We start from the raw sequence: 23,841 nt of genomic DNA, 5'->3' as shown, positions 1-23,841 counted from the left end.
AACAGTTTGCAATAAGCACTCGGTCAATTTCATAACATAAATGGAACCTCTTTCCCAACCTCACGTTTTAAATATTTCATTTATTTAGATGGCATACTTCCATACATAGTACTCTACAACACAATCAGCCACTAAAAAATAGAACGGTTTACCTGTTTAACGTGTGTTATTTTAAAGCCAAATAAATGTTTTCAATATTTTGATGTGGATGCATGATTTGGAAATGAATAAATGAATTCTAAGGTTGAAACTGGAGAAACATCAGGAAAAGCAAGGAAGGAGAAATCTCTCTTCCAGGATGGGCACATGATCTAAATGGGCAAACACATGTCAAACAAGAGACTTGACCAACAAGAATCAACAGTATCAAATAATACAGTCATTTTTGATTCTAGACTTTATTAGACATTTGCATGTTCATCTTCACATAATATATACTCATTTTCACATAGTTTAGCTACATTGCATATAACATCAAATATTATTTTATATTTAATTCAATATCCACCATGATTTGCATTATGCAGTATCTTAATATTTTCGATGAACAAAAACCTCATCCTTTCGATTTTTGCACTCACATTTATGTTTTTGAAATCTGGCAGGCATAGACCGACAGTCAGTTCAAAGTTGTAAGGATTTCATCTTTTCACGACGATTATACAATGCATTTAGAAAACAATAAAACTAGCTGTAACAAAAAGATTACATTCACAGTCAAACATATCCACCATGAATAATGTAAACCTTTAGAAAGAAACATCTGTGAATATCAAAAACATAAAGTACTTCTTTGTATTTCTGTCACTGCTCATCTTATCAGTCTCAGGAGATGCCTCTGCAAATGGCATGTCTCAATATGGAATGACATTTTTCAAATTTAACCATCCACGCAAATTGTGACGACTCATTTTCATAAATGACACACTCAGTGTTAACAATTGCACAAGGCTGCTCCTGGTGGTAGGCTCTGACAATCATATACTGTCACCCAGTCACTGTAAAATTAAAAAAAGGAATCTAAATCACAAATGCATTAAGATAAATCTTGAAAATAAGAGCAAAAAAGTTTAGGGACACACGTACCAACAAGCACAAGTAGCAGCAGGGGATAAAGGAGACAATCTGAATCACTCTGAGCTCTGTACAACATCTATTTGGTTTCACCAGTTACAGAACAACATTCACACATTTATGCACCATTGAGCACAAGGGGTCACTGTGGCTACACAGAAAGGCTGATGAACACAGGCAGCACAGAGAATCTGCAGGGGAACCAGGACTATTCTTTTGGCTATTGGGTCTAAGCTTGATATTGCCATACTACATTGACATTTCAATGAGAAGCACTTCTTCTGGAAGACATTTTCAGTGCCTGGAAACAGAGGAGTTTTTTAAGTAACCGCTCAGAATTTCAGAATAATGATGAAAGAAAGGGTTGTCAGTGCAAAACAATGGGTGACAGGAAGTGATAAATGTGCTGCAGAGGTGCATTCAACAGCAGACAATCCTATATGTTTGCATCATTATTATTATTTTATTGTATATAGATGAACCGCAAACATGAAAAATTCCTTGGCTGAGTATGCTTTGGATTATGGCCTGACAGAGGGGCATTTATGGAAGCAAAAACTCTGCTGCATTGTGATACATACATAGGGTTGGAGTTAACTAAGTGCAAAATCACAATGCACTGACCAACGGCTAAACCCTAAAGTCAACCTGATATAACCTTCTAACTTACTGTGCATTCTTTGTATCCAAACTGGATTGCAGTCATTGGTTTTCTCATTAAATTGCTTTGAATTCAAGGGAATCTGAAATTAAACTGTACATAAGTTTTCACTAAATGTACCTGAACAGTTGCCACCCCTGCCTATGGTGAGTCCTACTGTACCACACCTGTCGCACACACAGCATCAACCCAGAGGAAGCAGTGAGTTGTTGCTTTGTCGAGCAGCAGATGAGTAAACCTGAAACTTTAGACTTCATACATCAGTCTGTCACTCTATTCAAGTGATATGTTGCAGTATACTCTGTGTGCAAATGCATTTTAAATAATAAAAACCTTCTTCCTCATTAAAATGCATGCTTTCCCCTCATTATTGGTAAACACCCACAATGACACTGTGATGGAAGACCCTAACCCACACACAGAAGTGTCACAATCAATTGGACATCCCTGAGATAGCTCCATTTGATTTGATGTTCTTGTCTGTGTAAGGCATGCTTTGAAAGTTCAAGCTTTTGGGACCAAAAGAAAAACAAAACAGGAAGAAGTGGCAGCAACAACATACTCACAACACCTACTAGGCTACTTTACTAAATAATTCAAGTACATGTGACGACACAGTTACAAGCGCCAATGTCAGGGGTTGGAAAGTGCAACCATTGCCTCCTGTGGACATGCAGCTAAGACATCACCATGAACAGCCAACAGCTACAGATCTAGCATTAGCTAACACAGGACAGCCTATGTGTGCAGCTGTACTGAGGGACTGTACAAAAATGATTAGGGGCAGAGGGGGTCAGAAAAAATATTATATAATATCATTTTTGTCAAAGTAAACGTAGTTTTACTTTTTCTTACTCCATGTTAGTAATTTATTACATAGTCTATATTGTGTTATAACTTATATAAAAGGAGATTATATGGTCAAAATCATATGCAGAGGATATGGGTGGGATGAAAACAGTGCAGTGCAAAAAGCCTCTCAGCTCAGAGCTGCCACTCACTCCGTTATGTGGCTGTACTAACAGTTTATTTAGCAGCTCTTCATTCAAAAACAGAGACTGGCTATACTGTCAGTTTGTTCATTATTACCACCATCGTCTTTTTGAGATAATATTCAGATTCAGCAGCTCTCCCCAACCCCAAAACTTTTGTACAGTCCCTTAATTCTTTTGGTTGTTGGATAGGCTGACCAAAATTCAAACATAAAGATCACAATGACTTTACAGCACCGACAAGCAAGTGGGAGCAGCAATTTGTTGTTTCTTGCAAATTTGTGTGCTCATGCATATACAGGCTTTTTTTGTGTTTGTGTGTGTGTGTGTGTGTGTGTGAGAGAGAGAGAGAGAGAGAGAGAGAGAGAGACAGCAGGCATGTGCGCAGTTTATGTGACACAATGATGACTTACTTAAGCTTTAGGCGAAGCAAGGAATGTTTCAGACATCAGTGCCTAAATTTACTTTACTTTACTTTTTGTTCCTTTTAAAATATTTCAGCTATTCAGGCAGTGAGTGTCAAGTGTGTACACTTTCTTATCAGGGTCATTTTACATGAATTGGTGGCGGCATCCTGTTGGTCCTTGTTCGTTGGGGGCCAAAGGGATCTGTCCTTCAGTGTGCCTGTCCATCTTTCTGTCAGTAGGAGGGGGGGAGGGGGGGGGGGGGGACTTTTGCCGTCTCAGTCTGAGAAGAGACTCGCAAAAGATTTGCGCAGGTTGCGTATGGTTTCTGCCTTCACCTCGTCCTGGCTAAGGCTGGCTCGTGGCGCTGGAGTTTCTGGAATGTTGAAGGTATTGGTAAGAGACTGGGACTTGCTACAAAGGGAGGAAAATGGCAATAGAGGAGAGGGAAAGGCTATTAAAGTCATGCAGCAAACCCATGGAATGAAAAGACTGGTGCATGGCAAGAGAGCGAGAGACAGGAGAGAAAAGGCTCGGTAAATATGATAAAAGCGCATTCCTTCTTGACAGTCATTCAGTATTACCTTATCATTTCATCATGGCTTTGATATGATACGAATAGTGAATGACTTTTCTGGATACAAAGTGGTGCATGTTTTTTTGTAATTAGGGATTCATGATTTGTGTTTTATGTCTCTGCTTTTAGGAGGGCATAAAATGATATTTAATTAAAATAATCTAAGTACGACTATGTGTCATTTATTCATGAAAACCATCAGCTGGAGAACAGATGGACCAATAAGATAGATGCAATCATATATATATATATATATATATATATACACACACATGTACACATACACACACACATATATATATATATATATATGAATTTAGAGATGTAGAGAACCTGGTCACCTGTGTTAAAGAACGTGAATTGTGGCAGATATGATAAAGTAGATGTATTATGTTAATGAACAACTATAAGCCAGCTTCCCGCTTGTTGTTGTTCTAATCTGTCACAGCCTCTCCAGACAATGTTTCGTGAAAGTGCTGTTGAAGGACAAGAAAATGTAAGAATCGATACATCATGCACAACCAGGTGGATCAATTGCCATGAGGCATGCAAACTGTATCTGAGTTCAGGCAAAAAGTAAGAGAGGATCTTCTGTCCAGTTAAGAGCTGTAAGGGTCACTTTATGAAAAAAATTTGAAAACCGAGCCCAAGTCATTTATAAAACAAATTTACTCACTTTAGTTGTGGAGAGCCGCCCATAGCCGAGTTGTCCTGACTTGGCTTCTGTGGAGGCTGAGGCTTTTGCTGCAGTGGGGGTCGTCCACCTGGGGTCCCCTGGCCTTGAGCAGCAGGTCGAGGCTGCTGGGTGGTGGCTGCTCCAGGACGACCTTGCTGGCCAGGAGCCCTCTGTCCCCCTCCCAGTGACTGCTGCCTAGGTGGCTGGGCAGGCCTTTGCTGATGGCCACCTGGGGGTTTTTGGCCAGGGCCTCCTGCAGACGGTTTCTGCTGCTGCTGAGAGACAGACTGTTGCCTCTGAGCTTGCGGGGAACCTCCCTGGCTCCGCTGAGGAGAGCTCTGACCAGAAGAAGGTTTCTGACCTGGAAGAGCTCCCTGACCTTGTGGCCGTGGTTGGGCTGCAGGTCCTTGATTAGCCTTAGCCTGGGCACCATGTTCACCCGTAGCAGGGCTGGCAGCAGACTGCTGGGCCTGTGCAGGAGGTTGGCCTTGAGGCTGTGGGCGCTGCTGAGATGGGGGACTTTGCTGAGGACCACCTACAAGAGACAAGGAGGAGCAGCAACCACATTCAAGTGCTTTCCAAATATCCTTATCCAAATTAATAAAAGTGATTTTTAAATAATGACAAATTGTTTTACATTTAACTAAATTTTTTGTTATTGCAAAAACGTCTTACCCTGAGGTGAGGGGCGCTGTTGAGCCTGTGGTACTTTTGGCTGAGAGACAGGCTGAGGAGACACTGCTTTCTACAAAAGAAAGAGAAAAGTTAAAAAGTAAATATTTATCAAACTAAAAATAATTTGCCTAAGATAGAAAATCATATTCTGAACATTACATGTTCAAATCCTCTTGCTTAATTGTCAAAATATGATCGGAAAGTGATCTGCCACAAGATGCTTGACATCTAGAAAGCTAAACATAAAATAAAAGTATAGCTTGCAGAACGTTGCAGGAGTGCTAAAAGACACCAGCAAAGGATGTCTGACTCCTTCTGGCCACTCTGGTCTAACATCCCATAGGTGATATCTGACCACCTCGGGTCTTCCTAGTATTAAGTCTGCAGTGCCCCTGGGATCAGTGCTTGGCCCATTACAGTTTTTTTATGATGTCTCCTGTCCTGATGTTACACTCACCGGCCACTTTGTTAGGTTCACCTGTTCAATTGCTTGTTAACACAAATAGCTAATCAGCCAATCACATGGCTGCAATTCAATGCATTTAGGCATGTAGAGGTGGTCAAGACAACTTGCTAAAGTTCAATCAGAATGGGGAAGAAAGGGGATTTAAGTGACTTTGAACGTGGTATGGTTGTTGGTGCCAGACGGGCTGGTCTGAGTATTTCAGAAGCTGTTGATCTACTGGGATTTTCACGCACAACCATCTCTAGGGTTTACAGTGAATGGTCCGAAAAAGAGAAAATATCCAGTGAGCGGCAGTTGTGTGGACGAAAATGCCTTGTTAATGTGAGAGGTCAGAGGAGAATGGGCAGACTGGTTCGAGATGATAGAAAGGCAACAGTAACTCAAATAACCACTCGTTACAACCAAGGAATGCAGAATACCATCTCTGAACGCACAACACATCGAACCTTGAAGAAGATGTGCTACAGCAGCAGAAGACCACACCGGATGCCACTCCTGTCAGCTAAGAACAGGAAACTGAGACCACAGTTCGCACAGGCTCACCAAAATTGGAGACAATAGAAGATTGGAAAAACTTTGCCTGGTCCGACGAATCACGATTTCAGCTGCGACATTCGGATGGCAGGGTCAGAATTTGGCGTAAACAACATTAAAGCATGGATCCATCCTGCCTTGAATCAACGGTTCAGGCTGGTGGTGGTGGTGTAATGGTGTGGGGGATATTTTCTTGGCACACTTTGGGCCCCTAAGTACAAATTGAGCATCGTTGCCACGAATGCCACAGCCTACTTGAGTATTGTTGCTGACCATGTCCATCCCTTTATGACCATAGTGTACCCATCTTCTGACGGCTACTTGAGATTGCATCTATGCTGATGACACTCAATTATACTATGTCAGTCTGACATCTATCCTGCAGGAGCTTTTTGCTACTGCAGTTAAATACATGTCAGCTCACTCCCTGCACCTAAATGTAAAATACTGTCTACAGTATCGATCAGTCTTCAGACGTCTGTGGATTTTATCATTCACCCAGGTCATAGTTATCCATGAGGGTGTGGCATTCTTGAAGACACTTCACCTCTCATCCAAGAGGCTTATTAGGTTCTAACTAAGTATTGGTGAATGCCAGGTATTTAACCTCTGTGGGGTGTGGGCAGTGTTAATGCTCCAGACTGTCTATCTTCAGACATTACCCTAAAATTTGATGGCATCATGGAGTCACAGTACCAAACCTACTGGTGTTATGTGGGACCTGTTTCTTTATTTTTTGAGTCACTAATATTATTATTTTTAACATTTCTGGGATCTTTGTAGTTCTAGCTTTTACCAGATTGGCAACGGACAATTCAAAAGTCAAACACCTAACACAAATTCAACTCTCATTACATTAACTGCTGACTAAAATGTTGCTTGCTTTAATATTTAAAGCCTTGCACGGATAGGCAGCATATATATCTTGACATGTACGTGTGTCATTATGTAGTATCTGTGTGTAAAAATGTTGTCTGTATGTGTATGACGTGCATACAGTACATCGTATAGCTAATAATGTTGCCTCTTTATTGTTATCATGAAAATTGTATGTCTACTGTTCTGATTATATTTTTGTGCTTCATTTAAATGCTCTCTCTAAAGGAGGATGTTCTGAGAGACCATGAATGTATATCCCCAATAAAAATGGACCTGCCCTACTAATAAAAGTGGGGGAAGTGAAGGTGAGAGATTACTGGAGTGAGTGTGGAGTATCTTTGGTCTGAGCACCTGTGATGGCTGTCCTGCCTTGGCACGGACTGTGGAGGGGCTTGAAGTGCGTGGAACTGTCTGGTTCATCTGAGAGACCACCAGTTCTGCAATCTGAACACGATCTTCATCTTGCTGATCCCCAATCAGTGGCATCGAACAGTCATCAACCTAAAAAAAATACACAAGATGTATTTAATGGATTTTCCTTATGATCACAGATACATAATCCCTTGATATCATCACACTGCCTTCTAGTACCTCTATAATGTAGTCCTTGCCATCTTTACCATGTAGAGCCTCCACAGCACAGATATCCAACCCTCCAAAGATGTCAGCACAAGAGTCCACCCACATTCTGTACCTATAATAAGGTGTGAAACAGAGCCATGCTAGTACAGAGAGATATATCACTTACAATTTCATCTCATCTGCATTTTCGTGTTCTCACTTGTCTGACATGGCCACCTGCTCAAGCATAGATGAGCCAGTGTTCGTTTTCCAGTTGCCAGAAATTGATGTTCTCCTGTCAATTAAAATACAAACATTTTCATCCCATACTAGATGCCAGTGTTTTGGATTTTTGGTTGAGGTTTTTGCAAGGACATTGGGTGAAGTAAAATGCGGAGAAAAGAGGAGAGTAGAATTCGAATTTCACTCACATGTAAGCCTTGTAATTGCTACCAATCTTCTGGATACGAACATCATATTTTGCATCAATAAAAGGTTCTGATGTGGCATAAGTCTTGGTCAGCGCCACAACACTGGCAATATCTTGAAAGTCATATTGATTGTCCACTTTCACCTGTAGTTACGATAGAAACATGATGACACACGTTGGTCCCAAAAACATGGTGTTCATAGTTCAGAGTGAATACATGAGCATCCCAACATTACCTTTCCCATTCCTGAGTGAGCGTGGCCCATCTTTACCACTACAGGGAAGTGGGGGGAGGTAATCTGTAACAGGAGCATCATCACATACTTTGATTTGCGATTTCTCATAAATCAATTTCATCATCATACTCTAATGATTAAAACCCTCATTTTTAAATCCATTTCATTTTAACCAGATTAATCATTCAGTAGCGCCCCTCCTCTGTGTCTGCAGGAAATTCTGAATCAGGTTGATGGCTTGAAAGCCAGCCCAGCACTATCAGCCTGTGACTGCAGAGGGGAGATGAGTGCTCTGCAGCAACAGTCTCAGTGTACAGTAACTGTGCTGACAATGATTTGGCACTCGGGTGATCAAAAACTCTGCCTCTGCCCAGGACGGAAACAACAAGACACATTCCCCTGGAAATTAGATCGGCCTCAGCTGCTACATGAGATGGAATATTGACATGGGAGTGGATTACCGCGTGACCGGTGCAGAGGGATGACCTGTCTGTGTGTATGTGTCTCTTTAAGGGTTGTTTACCGTGAAGACGTGCCCATCGGTGGGAGAGAAAAAGGGGGGAGGAGATAGAGGAGGATGAGCAGATGGCACAGAACTCACCATTTCCTTGTGGTTTGGATAGTAAACCTGCTCAATCAGTGGGAACTCCTCAGGGCCCAGTTGTTTATAGAGCCTAGACATCTGAGCAAACTGAAACAGAAACAAACGCTTAAAATGCAATCTCTATATGGCTATTAATACAATATGGTTCAAATAAATACATTGATCAAATGATTCTTACCACCCATGGTTTGTCACAGAAGTTGTAGACAGAGTGCAAAGAGTTAACACTTGGCAGTCCAGCATACTGCAATCCAATTACTATGTTCCGGTGGTCTCCGTGCTTGTCCATGCTGAAGGCATGCTGTCTGATCAGCACAAAGTCTGGCTTAAAGGATCTGGTGCAGAAAACATAAGCAATAATTACACTGTTGGGGGTATTTTTTTAACAAGTTATTAGGCATAGACGGAAAAGATTTCAACATGAATCAAAATTCGTATCTTTCGAGCAAACCTCTTTTCGTGTTTTACTTACTTAGTGACCTTATGTCCATTCCTGATTGCATCGATATCCACATTGTAGGTGCCTGTAGAATTTGCTACCATGTTGATTTCAGAGAATTCAGCCTGACAAGACAAAAAGCAAGTCCAGAAAATTATTTTTAAAAAGCCCACTGTGGTCATAATCGGAGAAGGGCAGTCATCTACTATTTCTACGTGAGCCAAGTTGAACAGGGTTCAATTATAAGATAACAGACTTTATCTGAAGTGTGCTCCTTCTGCTACAAGGCTACAGGGGAAATAATGACAGCAGGCGCAACATTAAGACAAAAAAAAACAAAAAACGAAATAGAGGAAAATGCCAAAAGAGAAGAAGATTTTAAAACTTCCGCAGCCTCCTCTACGGTCCAGGTGCTGCTGGGTGGATTCCAGCATAAATTTCCACTCACAAACCTGTATGAATGAATATTCTTATAATGCCACTCATCACTACTCTCAAATTTATCAAAAATGATTATTGGACCATTATTAGGCTACACAATCAACTTATTCACCTATATAGGAGGTTATAATTTACATTTTTAAGTCCCGAAGAGTTACTGTGCAGGCATCGGACTGACAAAATGTGTTTTTCTCTATCACATGTCAAGACGGAGCACTGCCGTGTGGGAATGACTGCAAGAGTCCACTCCCCTGTCAATACTCACGCAATACTGAACTGGGAAATCTATCACTGTGAGGGCTCTCTGTGGACATAGTAACAGCTCGCATTGTACCAGATGATTTATCTGTTGCCTATTGAAGAAACTATGGATCATTTTATGCTCGCATCAAGCCAGTTGTTGATCAGTGCTCCTGGTTTGCAAATGGACAAGCTGGTTACCAAACAAAATGATTTACCGAATGACCAAGTGACACTGCCTCAGAAAATAAACGTGTGAAAGGATAAATGTTAAGAAAAATGATGCATGATTTTGCCAGTGGTACATTATTCATTGAAATCTTATCATACTTTTAGAGAAAATAATGACCAGCAATGAATACTCAATCAACTCATCCTCATTAATAATGCCAATAGCAATGCCTGCATCTACAGAGGGGAATAAACCATATACACCATGTTAATTTCAGTTACCAGGTCTTGACGTAAAAAAAACGTGAAATACTAATGTCTTATGAATAATTGATGTAATGTACACCCAACTGATGTTCACAGTCTGGTCACAAGGCACAACAACACGGTTTCATTTTAAATTCATTTGTCTTCTTCTTCTCTTTTTTTTTAACACAAGACAAAACAAAAAGTGACATATGTGAAACCTACCTGTTCTACCTTGATGTCAAATTCACCTTGGATCTTTCTTCCTCTGAAGATTTTCACCCTGAATGGGAAACAAGGAATGCAGTTGTTGTTTTTATCCCAAACATGAATTTGATTTTGCACATTTCTGCTGTGATTGACAGCTTACATTTCCTGCAGCATTCGCAGGGCATCTCAAAACTCTTCTGAGTGTTTTCCTGGCCAATAAACACATCATGTCAAATACATGAAATAAGATGTAATCAGAGGGACAAAATCCCACTTTTCTGTGATACTTTGTTCTATTTGTGGCACTTTTCTGCATACTGTTATTAATGTCACTGCTGGCAGTGCAGACAAGTCAATTAAGTAGCCTAACATTACAATCTACCTGCTGCATAGGATTTGAACTGGACATGACATAAAAACTGTGCCCAGTGACGTGTAAATATCCACCTCTCCTGCCTGATGTGACAGAGATGGAAGCCAGCCTGCGGGATGGGAGGGATCTGATGATGCACAGATCTGTCCAGTGTATGCAGAATTTCCCCGTGATTTACAATACGCCTGCATCGTCACGGTGGCTTTGGCACATACCCAGAGCACTGGCATAATGTTAAGCATTTTAATGCACGAGGATTTCGTCATAAGCGATCGCTGAACGTCAAATGAAAATGGCTTCTTCTTCTTCTTCTTCTTCTTCTTCTCCTCCTTCTCCTTCTCCTCCGCCTTCACTCTGTTGCGCCTTTGACCATGGCCAAAACAAGCGCGCAAGCACCTCTGCAAGGCGTCTCCGGCCTGAGCGACGAGGTGCAGGGGGTTTCCGCGTGTCGCGTCGCGCGGCACCGGGTGAATCATATGACCTTTCTGGGCGCCACAGGCCACCGCGGCCCGCCGCCTGGCACATTTCTGTCTAGACGATCTGGCACATGTCCGTGCCACCGGTTGCGCGCTGCTCTTACCAGTCGGTCTGCTGGTCGTCGACGACCAGGAGGATCTTGGCGCTGCCGGAGCCTCCCGCCCGGTCCGCTGCATCGGATAGGGTCGCGGCCGCAGCAGCTGTGGTCTGCTTGACGGCGTTGGATATGGACGAGAAGAAGCCTGCGCCCCCGCCGCCGCCTCCAGCCTGCTGCTGGCTGGTGGAATGGCGCCTCTCCGACGGCCCCGGCGACACTGCGGGGCTTTGCTGCGGCGGCTCGGGGCGCTGGAGGTCGCCCATGTAGCCGTTGGGGAGGTTGGACATGAAATTGCTGTCCGACAGTCGACGGCGCAGGTAGTTCATGGTGGAGACTTCGCGACACGACGGAGGGATGGGTCCAAGCGCAGCCTCCCACTGAACGCGACTCGCAGCTTGGCGTAGTGGAGCACGGCAACGGGATGACTAGGCTACTTCCCCAATGCACAACGTCACCTGCAGAGAAACAGACCTGGCGTTATTAAATCATCAGCAAGGGGTTTAGTTAGTGGCCTATCCGGTCGCAGCGTGGCAAGAAATCGCGTGCGTTGCCTGTAGAGATGAAAAGGGACTGGCTGATGTGCAGGAAGCCGTCACACGGCCCGCTGAACTAGGTTAGAGATGAGTCCACACGACTGACTCCAATGCAATGCTTCCCTTTCCTATTCGTGTCAAACAGGTTCAGCCGATAAACGTGCACATGCAAAATACACCCACTGTAATAAACCGCGGTCAAGCAGCTGTGTGGTCGCGCACGGCGAGCCTACCCGGGAGTGCGTCCAAATCCGATCCGCCCCGAGGGATGAGGTGATGGTTATATCTCACAGGAAAGCCCGCATATGCGCGACTGTCGTGTCCTCTGTGCGGGCAGCCGGGCCGTGCATTGGGCTTGAACCTAGTGCTTGGAGCTGTGAAATCAGCGCATCAGTCCCTCCTGCATCGGCGCCCTGTCCTTCCCCTCAGGTCCTAGTTTTTTCCGTCCGCCCTGCGTCACTCCCAGTCATCCTGAGGGAAGGGAGCCCGCAAGACGCCACCATGTGTCAAGGCAGGCAGGGTGCGGACCGGGACTTCCGGATATGGCTTTTCAAAATAAACGCCTGTTAATAACGATGTCATAAAATGCCGTTTTTAAAAAAAAAATGTTTTAATGAACTAATGATGCATTTGATTCGGAAACCCTACATGTTATTCTATGAGCAATGTTACCCCCCTTTGCTGCCTGACGATCAACTGTTATAGTTTCTGTCACTAATATATATATACCTGCAGCATCATGCTGGCTTTGGCCCATACCCAGAGCACTCACAGTAATTTTAAGCATTTTAACTGCAGAGTGCAGGATGACTTGGTCATAAGCAATCGCTGATCGTCAGTGGCTTCTTCTTCTTCTTCTTCTTCTCTGCATTCATTCTGTTGCGCCTTTGCCAAAATCATTCTGCACTATGCCATTAAAATGCTTAAAATTACTGTCAGTGTTCTGTGTATGTGCCAAAGCCACCATGATGATGCAGGTATATATATATATATATATATATATATATATATATATATATATATATATATATATATATATTATTTATATGTAAAGCCAGTTGTTCACTTGCTCTCATTTGGTCGTCAGTAATAATAAGAATAACATATATTTTGATTAGTTTTTAAATCAAAAATTAAGTTGAATAAGCAAAGAGTTGTTCAATGCAGCTTCTGAAATGTACATATTTGTGGCTTTTGTCTCTGTTTGTTGTTTTATATTGAATTTTAGGTTGCGGCAGAACAATGTAATTACTATACGTATTTGGGGCAGGGTGGTGGCATTTATATATTTTTTAATTTCTTTTTTCTAATTTACATATTGTAAATTATATGTACTACACATTGACCAAATGAATACTCCATTATTAATAAAAAAAAAAAAAAGAATCAACTTAAATGAAAATAATGGTTAGTTACAGCAGGCCTAAATCAAAGAATTTAAAAGACCTGAAATGTCCTGAGCATGTTCTGTGACGCAGGCCACGCCAGTCAACTTCCTGTGTTGTTCAGTGTGTTCGTCTGACTTGACGCCGCCCTGTGTTGGGGATGCGAGGGGTGGTGCTGATGAGAGCAGGGCGACAGGGGCGTCGCTCGCTGTCAGACACCGCAGGGTGCTGTCGATGAGACATCGCGCCCCGTAGTGTCCAGCACAACCCGCAGGCGTCCGGGCCTCTGACACAGGGAGTCAATACAAGACTGTGTGAGATGCGCCATCTGTTGGTGAGAAACCCCCCAGGAGACAGATCAACGCGGACCCTGTGGGGGTCTCAGCCTTCACTCGGTGTGCACTGTGCGATGGTAACTCGAACACAGATACATATTGCTGAGCGTGTCTGAATCAAAGGTGGCCAACTTTGCAACTGAAAAGGCTATTGTACACTGACACAGCTATGAGAATGCATATTCTAGTGCTGCTATCGTTGGTGATTTAACAGTTCAGTGGTTCACACAACGGGTCTTGGCCCATCTGTATGCCTATTAGCATTGTATCACTTACAGGATGTTTTATCAATGAATACATCATTAATATCAGACTGCTGGGGAGGTTACGAGAAGTCATAAGAATTCCCCTTTTTAAAATTTCTTTCGTCATTTCGTCACAGTGGGAATTATTTTAATATGAAAAAATAATCAATCCTGCTTATATTATTCTTGGAAAAACACCAAAAGGCCCAAGGCAGAAAACTGATCAATATCTATATGGAATACTCAGAATCAAAAAAGGACAGAGGGGATCTTAAACAAATAAGGACATTATGTGTAAGAACCCCCACTCACACACTCCTTTTATTTACGTATTTGTTTTCTCTATCTTCTAACTTGTTGATCCAGGTTATCTATAGTCTGCTTAATTTAAACCAATTTCAGTTAATTTAGATAAGTGAGCGTAGATGACTGTAAGCATATGAGCCTATGTGTGTGTGTGTGTGTATATATATATATATATATATATATATATATATATATATATATATATATATACACTTACAAATATGAGCATAAATTTACACTTAATCCTTTTTCTTTTTATCCGAAAGAAAGGGCCTTTGCCAGCCTCCAGCTGGCCGGCGCTCGGGCCCTAATAAGAATAATTGCAAGGACATGGAAATATATTTTGTGGTTGTACAGATTTATGAACTCATATGGCATTAAAAGTATGAATCAAATGAGTTTTAATGATTGATTCTTTTACCGTGTGAGTAATAAGATGTGATTTAGATATGTTTTAACAAGACATCTGGTGATATTTAATTATAAATGCAGGAAAGTTGCTATACCGGGGTAATAGTCACTTTTTGTTTGCTTTTTTCTGAATGTTATCAGCTGACTATCGATGTTCATTTTGAACAGATTGCTTCACACATGGGTGTTTCACATGATAGCTAGGGGATAATGTTTTGCATCTGGTTTACACCGAAAATAGGACTATTTCCTGTGTATTGAAACAAAATACATCAGTGGTACAGTAATATCATTAAAAAATAATATATTAATATTACATTAAAAATACATTATTGAAAACGATACTACAAAAATAATGGCTATTCACACTAGGAACTTGTGCAATAACATATAATATATATTTTAAGCATGAACATGAGTTGTTTTTTTTAAAGCATAATATTAGAGCAAATAAAACAACTGCAGAATCTCTTCAGCTGTTTGAGGGGCAGACAATGTAGACTCGCAGATTCCGTTCTTTTTAAAGCCAGATTCCTTGCATTTCAAAATGTTGACAATGAAAGGAATCTGTCAGGGAGCAAACTTGTTTTTCAAGATTAGCATATAGTTAACATTCCTTTTTCTATTCTCCAGTTTTTTTTTCATACATAATACAATAGGTCCACAGTGTAATGATATATGATTTGAAGCCTTGCTGTTGCAGTGCATGGCTTAGGGAGGCAGTGTTGAGCCTAAATTAAACCCAAAAATGTCACTTTCCATGCATGTATGTCCAGAAAGACCGTCACACGAGAAACTCTTCCTCCAGTCTGCTCTCACGGGACAATATTGGTCAGCCAGTATTTAAATTGACAGAAACTATAACATTTGATCGTCAGGCAGCAAAAGGGGGGCGCCTGTGTCGATTCTATATGTGCTAATGTGAAAACATATTAAGGATATTCCTAATGGCATTTTCAGCAGTGCCAAATGTCACAGAGTGACCGAATTCAGGGCCTCCACAGAAACAAACTCTCCGGTATGCTCAGGAGAGATTGATCTCATGGCAGCAAGCGTTTTCACGACCTGCGAGTCTTTGTCTGGCCATCAACAAAAGCCCTCGGATTACTGGCGAGGCGGGCTCAGCTGCGTGCGTGTACAGGCAGGTCAGAGGAATGACTGGAGCTCCGGTGGGCTAAGCGCTCGAAAAAATGCTGTTTGGTGAGATTGCAGATCAGGTGGGAGGAGAGGGGGCGGGGGGGCGCAGGTGCTGACTCCATGGAGGGAAACAAAAGGCACACACGTTCTTGAGAAAATCTAAAGCACTGTGTGAACATTTAGAACCTAATTAGTGTTTTTATGATATATTCTTAAAAAAGAAGTAGCAAAAAAAAGGGGGTCTCCAGTCACCGTGAACTCTGTGGCAATATGACATTAGGCAACTTCACTTTCTACCTCTGAGACAAGGCCTACCTGCGAGCACATTCCGCTTGCAGGACAATAACAAAGCCAGGTGAAAGGGGGTTATCCGATTGGCTCTGACAGCAGCCAATCTGGACGCAGGAAATGAGTCACGGGGAAGGCACTGCACCTATCTGCACCCACCTGATACTTTACCTGGCCGAGCTTAGACCCAGCAACTCATTACCTTTTCCAATACAATCCATAACTGAAGCGCGTTGTGTCCCGTGAGCTGCAGCAGCCAAGTTGTTCCTCGGCGTTTATCTCCACTCGGACAAAGACAAGGGAACATGGCCGTGGCCAATTTCCACTACATTACTCGGATGAGCAGTGGCTTTAAGGTGTATATTTTAGAAGGTGAGCCCCAATTTTTACTTGTCTTTTATTAACTCATGTTGCTTGATGACAGAGAATACTTGTGTTACTTTTTTATATTGGGGATTAAGTCTTTACAGCATGTCCATCTTATATATGTGTATGTATGTTTATATAAATATATATATATATATATACACACATGGAGATGTTAATGTTTAACCGTATACTAAATCTTTTTCCAGTACAGTGACCTCCCTTTGTTCTGTGCATGATATTCATGTAAATACAGTTTCAAATGGAAATAAACAGGTGACAGTCAAATGGAAGATCTACTCCATTAAGGGAATGTTCAACTTTTGAATTGTACATGTCCAGCTTTGTCAGAAAAAGTAAAGATAAGTAGACATCAAGAGATGTACACGGAATAAAGGGCGCTCCAGTCATACTTTCCCTTTACTTTCAATCGAATTGAGGGTCGGTAAAATTGTACTGTGACTTACAACGGTGCCATGTTTCTGTTGGATCTCTTTATAATGTGGAAAAAAACCCAAAAACGCAGCCAAGTAGAAGGTCAGGCTGCGTATTCGCTCTACTAGGAAGAAATATCTATGCCTGAGGCATTAGAAAATCAGCATAGGTGTGGTTATAACCCCCCCCCCCCCCCTCCCTCTCCTCCTCCTCCTCCACAGTGGCACCCTGTGTGAAGGAGCAGCTCACAGGTGTTGGGAGGGTTTCCACATTAGGAAATGTGGATTGGAGTGAGTGGTGTGGACGCAGAGACCCTGCAAACGTCTTCATTTTACAATTCAAATCAGTCAATCACCTTTTATAACAGCTCAGTTAGGTGGTAGGCGTCGGTGTGAGTATGGGTAGTTTTCCAGCATTGAATGACTGATTTGAATTTGAAGGACTCCTACTGTCCAGTCAATGTAGATTTTTCAAGTGATAACTGAGCATACAGTCAAACAATGGCCCAAGTGCTCTTGAGCTGCCAGGACATTATCAGACAATGCTGTGTGTTTTGACTGTATGCGTGACTGTTTTGCACATGTGAGCGAGTTGCAAAGTCGCCAACTGGTTTGATTTAGATATGACTGCTGTTGCAAGCGACAGACCAGCATTTATTCATTTTTTTTAAGAAACCGAAAGGAACACTGTGATCTCTAGATCATTTTGTCAGTCAAACTCTGTGGTCCACATGTGACCTGTGCTCCAATTATTCAGCACATCATTGACATCACCAGCATGTGTTTCAACTTGTGTATTTGGAAAAATCCAGTAGGTGTGTTTGTGTGTTCACCTTGATGTTTCACAAATGGGTGCCGCCCAAATCAGGGTCGTCTGTGAGTAAAAAGCCATTAGATGTGTGTCGTCTACAATACGTATTGGCTGTGCCCGTTTGGCTGTGTGATAGGGCTGAACGCCAAAATTATGCAGAAAAACAACGTTTACCGTTAGTAGCGAATCAGCTGTGTGGCTTTGTAACCCTGGCTGATCAGGTAGATCAAGTTCTACAGCTTAACGGAGTTCACAATTAACGGTGACAATAAAAAACATTTTCCCATGAATAGCAGTCATGCAAGTTGATGTCATGGATCAAAACAAGCAGTTACTCATCACCCAGTGTCACACACCATTGTCAATAGACTGACATCCTCAGTGCCAAAATTTGTTCTAGCAAATGAGCTATAGCTCACAAAAACTGTGGTATGATTGTATTATTCATTTTTTTCAAGGATTTTATTCTAATTCTGCACTTTCATTTTGTTTATTAGGTCAGCCCCACCTCAGAAGTGAAGACAGGTACAGACATATTACAAATGACCGGGTCCGAGCCCCAACAGTGTATCCAGTCAAACGCAAGCGCAGCCACGAGAGAGGTCTCACATTGGAGGAAAGGTTGGTGAAGCTGTTCTATTTTATTCCTGTACTAAAAATATTATTAATCAAACAGTTTCTTTGGATGAGATGTGACACTTTCCGAATGCACTTCTGTTTCAGGCGAGAGCGAGTGCTGAGCAGGAGCGGTGGCAAAGTAGCCCAGAGAACAGCACCGGCTGTGTTCAGCAACCCGCAGAGCCCCACATCCACCTGGAGTCCAACACCCAGCCCCACCAGCCCCCTGCCCGCACATGTGTACTACACACCAGCCATGGACGAACCCCTTGCCCTCATCAAGAAACCAAGAAAAGACCCCGAAAACACAGAGGAGAAGTCCAAAAGCAACGCTCCAACCCAAATCCAGGTAAGAAGAGAAGTCAGAAGATAAGTGCTGTGTGCGCCTTCAAAACGTCCATTGGGATGTTTCTCAGAGATAGAGGATGATTGGGCTGTCATGGCTTCTTGGGGGCGGTTGTACTGTATGTCCCTTTGTAGTCTCAGCGTAGCTCCAGGCTACCCACAGCAGTGGTACGTCTCCCATATGTGTATCCCACACCACAGTCACTCTACTCCCAAGCGGAGTGCATGCAGGCCTAAGCTTGTCCGAGCTATGCCATCCGGCCGGATTCAGGGAGAAAATGTGAGCAATGGAGGGAGGAATGCCACCAACAAGACCAAACAGACCGATCTGTCTCTGACCTGTTTATGCCACCACACCGGGACTTTAATGGGCAGATCCAACCAGTTTTATTTGTTTTCAAATCCTTTTTCCCTTTCATTTTCCAACTCAACTGTTTTTCTTGCGTGTGCCCAGTCAGGTTTATGTTGGAATACTGGGGAGAAGTGGGTGGGATGAAAAAGAAAAACGAAGCAGTGTTAATGTTTTTAAGCCATTTAATAAATAATGCAATAAATGACTCATCTTTTTTCTTTTCTTTTTTTTCAGATGCGTCCCTCTGTGATCACTTGTGTCTCCTCATTAAGAAACCCCTCCTGCAGATCCGAGGTCCACAGAGGCCACTCAGCAGGTGAGTGTCATACTCTTCTGCAAGAGCTCCGCAGCCAGACGGTCCCACCCTAGTCATCATCATAGCGTCGATTACCACTAACTCTCACTGACTCACGGCGCGGCGCTTTGTTTGACACCTCAACCTTTCTTTTTCAGCGGCTTCCGAAAGCAACTATGACCACGTGGTGGAGGAGCATTTCCAGAGGAGTCTCGGGGTGAACTACCAGAGGGCTCGCTCCCAGCAGCTCTCCATCAGCGTGTCAGTCGATGACCACTTTGCCAAGGCCCTGGGGGACAAGTGGCTGCAGATTAAATCCAAGTCTTCCTCCTGTTCTTCCACACCCCCCAGCAGTCCGAGTGTTACCCACTCCCCCGCCCACAGCCACAGCCCGAATCAGTCCCACAAAGAGTCCGCCGGCAGCTCCTCGCCGACTTCCAGCCGCTGGTCCATCAAATAGGGTAGAAAAGACCTCTGATATGGGAGAAAACTTTTAACATTTCACTGCGTGCAGTTCTGCTTGTCGAGCAATGGAAATAGCCCGCGCTAGTGTTGAGTGGGCAAGCCGACAGATGCGGGATGGCTGTCACACCGGATCGCTGTGTGTTCAAATCTAAGACACACTGACACCGACAAATGTAGCAACTAGTTTATTCTCTGCTTGTCAATAGCATCTGAATACCTGAGATACTGTAGGTGGTGATGTGGGATGATTGAAAAGTCAGCCAAATAATCCTTTACATTTCTTTGATTTTGTGTCATTCTTACAGTCTGAATGTCGCAGTTTCACTGTATTATATTTATATTCTGATGCACCTGGGTTCCTTATAGTCTAAATGACTAATGTCTTAATGACCTATCTTCTGTATAATATTGTGATTGTGGAAAGACCTTAAAGAATAAAAATACCAAAAATCCTAACGTAGTTTTGTGTGTTTGTCATTTGTAAAAGCAACTTTTTTCTATAGTGTGGTCTGTTAAAAAAACCCATTGAATAACAAGTTCAAAATGAGTTTATCTTCGTCAGAATTTATTCGGAAAAGGAAGCAAAGGATGTCACAAAATGAAATGAAACTCTTTTATACACACCTTGTAAAACAATGGACAGGGGGTGAACCAGACAAAATTTCTCTTGTGAGTCAGTGTGAGTCTACAACGCGTCCGGTGCACACATGGCATTTTACACAGATGTTACCACACACTGAGTGAAAAGTAAATGGATGTATGAGCAACACATTCGGGACCTCTTCCCGTATGTTTGGGGGAATGTGCGGGTGCGTGTTCCAGCAGGCAACAGGCCTTGTGTTCTGACATTCCTGTCTCCTGAGAATATGACTCTGTAAGATCCTACAGATCCTGTTTGGCAAGGAATAGGAGGGGGGTAGTGTGGGGAAGGTTGGAAGGGTTGGGCTAATCTACGCCCGAGCATGAGAACCCGCCATGCTCTTCAGTTACTTGTTTGCAAGTTCCAGCCTGTCTAACTTAAAATGCAATGTGCAAATTTTTTAAGGATGTCAAAACTTTGAAACTATGAAGTTGGGCAATTTTTTTAAGAAGTGATCGATTATCTGGATGTTTTGAAAAGTGAGACATTTTTGAAAGACAGTTGTAATTCAGAGGTAAGGATGAGGATAATGTTAAATAAATGTGATTTTACAATAGTCAAGGTAAACCAATAAACAAAAATTAACAAACACATGTCATAGTCTGCAATAACCCTCAACAGTTCAGTAACATTACATTCATACAAATCATCAAACTTATTTCGCAGCAAATGCAAGATTGAATGGTCAGACCGACGATTATTAGTTTTTCCTCGTTCAATGTTGAAAAGGGTTTTTCTCAACATGGAGTGTATTTATTGGCCATTGTTACCCGAACAGGAGGCATTGGTGCCATCTAGAGGCCCTTAGATAAACCTTTAATGTCTAACGTTGTCAGTGACTGGTCTCGTTGCATTGTAAAAAAGCAAAGACAACTGAAACCAGTGTTCTGTGGGTAAACGTAGTGAAGGAGAAGTCTTGATCAGGTGAGAGACCCCAGGAAAAAAGAGAGAGAGTAAAGTAGAGAAGGTACTTAATAATAATAATAATAATAATAATAATAACAATAACAATAATATAAAAGGTTATTGTTACTGCACATTACACTTCATTCATAAACTCTTAATCCACGTCACATATTATTTCCTGTGCTTTTTACTAAGATATTAAAGTTTGTCATCCAAAATGTTGAAAGTTTTGTGTATGTCGTTGCTAAACAAAACAATGTGTGATGGGAGTCTTTTTAGTTAATATTTTTGCATAAAGTTAGAAAGTGTTTACACATATACTCTGTATTTGACCCACCAAGCACAGTAATATGCAAGGTTACTTTTTAAGATAGTAAAATACTTTTGGCTGTTGTGCATAGTTGTTCAGCATAACTGTACATGGCCATGAGAATGTTAAAAGCAAAACTTCTCATGCTGCTGCAGAACAAGTGCACGCTGGCGTTCGAGACAACAGTGTACGATAATTACAACCCGGAATACTGAAAACACGACAGAAAACAACATTTAACTCTGTTTCACAGTGGCAGGAGTAATTAAGTGTGCATCACAAAGCCGAAGATTGGCCAAACCCTCTGGGAAAGTTAACGCATTAAAGTTTCCCCTGTCGAAAGTTAGATCGCTGTCAACAAATCGAATGTCACTTTGTAAATAATCAAAAGTAGAGCTCTTATCTCATGAGAATGTGATTGCAGGGAACGACTATGTTGACTGGTTGTGACAGGCTCCACGATCTGTCAGTGTGGGCACTGTTCACAAGCAGAGGGCCACCGGTCAATGACGCCCTGTTCCTATTGGTTTCTGGTTTCTCAAGAAGTTGCACGTACGCAGCGAGAGCAGAGTGTAGACTGAGCCACAATGAATAGTGTCTGTAATCACTAGGAGGAAAATATTCACAACTATTAATATTAGTGGGAATCAGTAGATCAAAACTTGAATACACTGTGAATATCTTATATAATGTTAATGTCCATTGTCTGTCTGCATATATTGTGTCTATTTGTTGTTGTCCTTGCACTTCTATCCTATATGTTGTGTTATATATTACTGCACATTTGGGGTATGGGGAAATGCAATTTTAATCCTCTGTGTGACAACTGTTGCATTTTTTTGATTAACAATAAAGTTCACTTTGACTTTGACTTTAGATGTAGAATCCTCCTAGAATTTACCAGTGTCAGAGAACCACTACACCTTAGCTTGCATACCCCTCACTCGAGGCTTATAGCCCCGGATGCTGGGGCTCTTGCCCAGATATTTGTATGCAACTGTATTCAATTGCTAACATATAAGAGAATAGTTAGAATACAAGTGTCCTTACCTGTATGTGGTGGAGGAAGCCTCGGTTGAGTGGATGGACGGGACTAGAAAGTTGAGAAGCATTCGCCTTTTTAGTACTTTGAGAAGATACTTCTATTGCTGTTCAACACAGCAAGCAAAGTACAGACAGAGGTGTCAAACAAAACAAAACAAAAATCCCAAACTGTAAATGAAGTAAAACTGAAAAAAAGTTACATGGTGCATGAATAAATGTTTTTTGCCCTTTGACCTTTGATCACCAAAATCCCATTCGTTCGTCTTTCAAAGCGTGTTCACCCAAGTTGTGGGTGTTTCTGATTTGTTCAGTGAGCAATATGTTTCGAGTGTAGAAGAAGTCTGTATATGTCTGTATGTGACTCACTGGATTGGATCGGACCTGTGTTGGATCAAACTGGCGCGGTTACATGCATGAGAGGTCAAAATATTCCACACGGCTGGCACTCGTGTGCACTGATGCCGCAGATCCAAACTACATCATCCAGCAGGCCCGAAATAAATGAGTAATGAAGAGAAACTTATCAGCAGATCTGGAGGCACTGTAGCATTTCGGACAGGGGTCTGTTCTGCTGACGCTGAAGGCTGCCTGAGTCACCGGTGAAGTTTCCACGATGCGCGGTGAACAACAGGTTGATTAGTAACACAGTTTGACTGTTGCTTCATGTTCCGCTCAGCTACACTTGCTTACTGGGCTGTACACTCTATAGGTGGGTCGCCACAACCTAAACTTTGGTGCAGTGTGAGCATATTGTGGCAGAACACGTGTTCATTTGTGTATTTGTTTACATGTGGTGGAAATTCTTTAACAATAACATATTTTAGACATTTGACTAGAGAGTGTATTACCATGCCAAAGACCCCAGGTAATACTGAACAATACACTCTTTAATGCAAAGTTGAGACATGTCCTATTCTCTGAGTATTATGGTGCATCAGATATTAAGTTTAACCACTGAGTGGCGCCAGAGCAAAGGCCATGGGGTTACTGAAATGAAAAGATCATTGACTTGTCTTTTTTTTAAAACACACAGACCTCTTCTGTAATATAATGTGGGTCATTGTTTTTCTTGTTTCTATTTTTTGTAGTTTAACTATAGATAGAATCCAGGAATATTACAGAGGTTATTTAAAATAAGAAAAACCTTGATTA

General features: G+C 42.1%; 2 protein-coding genes across 5 annotated transcripts; one reads left to right on the top strand and one right to left on the bottom strand.

The window, feature by feature from the left end:
• Positions 1-379: 379 nt before the first annotated feature.
• syn1 (synapsin I) lies at positions 380-23,749 on the bottom strand. 4 transcript variants are annotated; one of them, XM_035639968.2, is made up of 14 exons: positions 22,696-23,749; positions 11,470-11,918; positions 10,532-10,589; positions 9,242-9,333; positions 8,948-9,104; positions 8,767-8,856; positions 8,166-8,228; positions 7,931-8,073; positions 7,720-7,794; positions 7,530-7,632; positions 7,290-7,439; positions 5,060-5,129; positions 4,385-4,919; positions 380-3,545 (listed from the first exon to the last, which is right to left on the bottom strand). In XM_035639968.2, the coding sequence occupies exons 2-14, from the start codon at positions 11,787-11,789 to the stop codon at positions 3,410-3,412; spliced, it is 1,992 nt and encodes a 663-aa protein (XP_035495861.1). In that variant the 5' UTR covers positions 11,790-11,918; positions 22,696-23,749; the 3' UTR covers positions 380-3,409. The 4 variants fall into 4 exon arrangements, with proteins under 4 accessions (XP_035495861.1, XP_035495860.1, XP_035495863.1 ...); XM_035639967.2 differs by lacking the exon at positions 22,696-23,749 and adding an exon at positions 12,230-12,532; XM_035639970.2 differs by lacking the exon at positions 22,696-23,749 and adding an exon at positions 12,230-12,531 and having other exon boundaries at positions 380-3,507.
• vgll4l (vestigial like 4 like) lies at positions 16,290-20,249 on the top strand. Its single transcript, XM_035639972.2, has 5 exons — positions 16,290-16,475; positions 18,212-18,335; positions 18,438-18,681; positions 19,264-19,345; positions 19,483-20,249. Exons 1-5 carry the CDS (start codon positions 16,409-16,411, stop codon positions 19,782-19,784), a joined length of 819 nt encoding a protein of 272 aa, XP_035495865.2. The 5' UTR covers positions 16,290-16,408; the 3' UTR covers positions 19,785-20,249.
• Positions 23,750-23,841: the final 92 nt, after the last annotated feature.

Source organism: Scophthalmus maximus, chromosome 19 (genome assembly GCF_022379125.1).
Source record: "Scophthalmus maximus strain ysfricsl-2021 chromosome 19, ASM2237912v1, whole genome shotgun sequence".
In the NCBI taxonomy this organism is placed as follows: Eukaryota; Metazoa; Chordata; class Actinopteri; order Pleuronectiformes; family Scophthalmidae; genus Scophthalmus; species Scophthalmus maximus.
Note: the sequence above shows the minus strand (reverse complement) of the source record. Positions and strands in the feature narration are given on the sequence as shown.